Genomic DNA, 1338 nt, shown 5'->3' on the forward strand with positions numbered 1-1338 from the left:
GATTTTTAAAAATAATTAGCTTCGATAATATTTATAATATTAATTATTTTAAGCTTTTATTATTCTAAATAACTAAGTAAATATACCTTAGATTTATTTATAATATAATATTTAATTTTATTAATAATAAAAAGTTAAAAAGTTTCCAATTTCTTTTTAAAAATATAAAATAACTAATTAAATAATATTTAATTTGTCGCTTTATAATTATTATTATAAATTATAATAAAAGGATAAAAGTTATATTTAACGAAAAGTTTCTAAATATTTAATAATAGCTTTATATTTATTATATTAATTTTAACTTTATATTTAAAATTAAATAAAAATAAATCAAAACCGGCGGTAATAATAATAATAATAATAAGTTTAATAAAAAAAATCTTTATTTAATAACATAAATAATAGCAGAGTTTAATAAAAAAGACCGCGCTTATATTAATATAATAATAAATTAAATTATTTAATATACCTATCGTAAGGTATTTATTATATAAAAGTTTATTATTTTTACTAAAATAGAATAAAGTTTTAAAAAAATATAAAAAAAAGTTTTATAATAAATTTAATGATTCATACCTAATTTTATAGTATTTATATTTAATATACTTATTTATAAAAATATAATAAGCTCGCTATTTTATTCTCTAATATTAAAACTTTAATATTCGTATTACTTTTAATATTAAATTAAATAATAATAATATTAAAAACTATTTTCTTAATAGTCTTAATTACTTATATCGGCTTATTGACGTTATATAAAATATAATTAATAATTAAAAGCTATATTTTCGCTAAATTTATATAAAAAACGAAGTGCTTATTAGCCGGGATTATCTTAGCCCCCGTTTAAAATATTTTAATAAACTTTAAACTATAGTTTTATTAAAATATTTCAAATTAATTATTAAGTAATACCGGCTTATATATAAAATAATACCTTTTAAAAAAAGGCCGTTTTTATCTTTTATTAAGGAGTATAATAATAATTATTTTATATTAATTAAGTTAAGTATTTTATATTATTATAAGATCTTTCTAAAAATAACAGAATTATTGATTTTTAATAAATAAAAAGTTTATTTACGGTAATAGTTTTAAATAACGTTTTTTTTTAAATCCCTACCGTCGGATTTTAAATTTAAAAACTATAATATTTTTTCATAATAAATTAAAAAACGTAATATAATAAGCTTTTATAAAGCTTACGCTACCTTAATAAGGCTAATAATCTTAATATTAAATTATTATAACCCTAAATATTAATTCTGCAAGCCTTTATTTTAACTCCTTTATTTTAATAACGACTCTAAAAACGATTAAAAAGTAAAATAA

General features: G+C 14.9%; 1 protein-coding gene across 1 annotated transcript; it reads left to right on the top strand.

The window, feature by feature from the left end:
- Positions 1–918: 918 nt before the first annotated feature.
- Positions 919–1077, top strand: CORC01_09841 (uncharacterized protein; the record flags this gene model as incomplete). Its single annotated transcript, XM_022621470.1, has 1 exon — positions 919–1077. A coding segment is annotated over one exon (159 nt), but the record flags the coding sequence as incomplete, so codon positions are not given.
- Between the last annotated feature and the right edge of the window lie 261 nt (positions 1078–1338).

Source organism: Colletotrichum orchidophilum, assembly GCF_001831195.1.
Source record: "Colletotrichum orchidophilum strain IMI 309357 chromosome Unknown Scaffold_92.1, whole genome shotgun sequence".
NCBI lineage: Eukaryota > Fungi > Ascomycota > Sordariomycetes > Glomerellales > Glomerellaceae > Colletotrichum > Colletotrichum orchidophilum.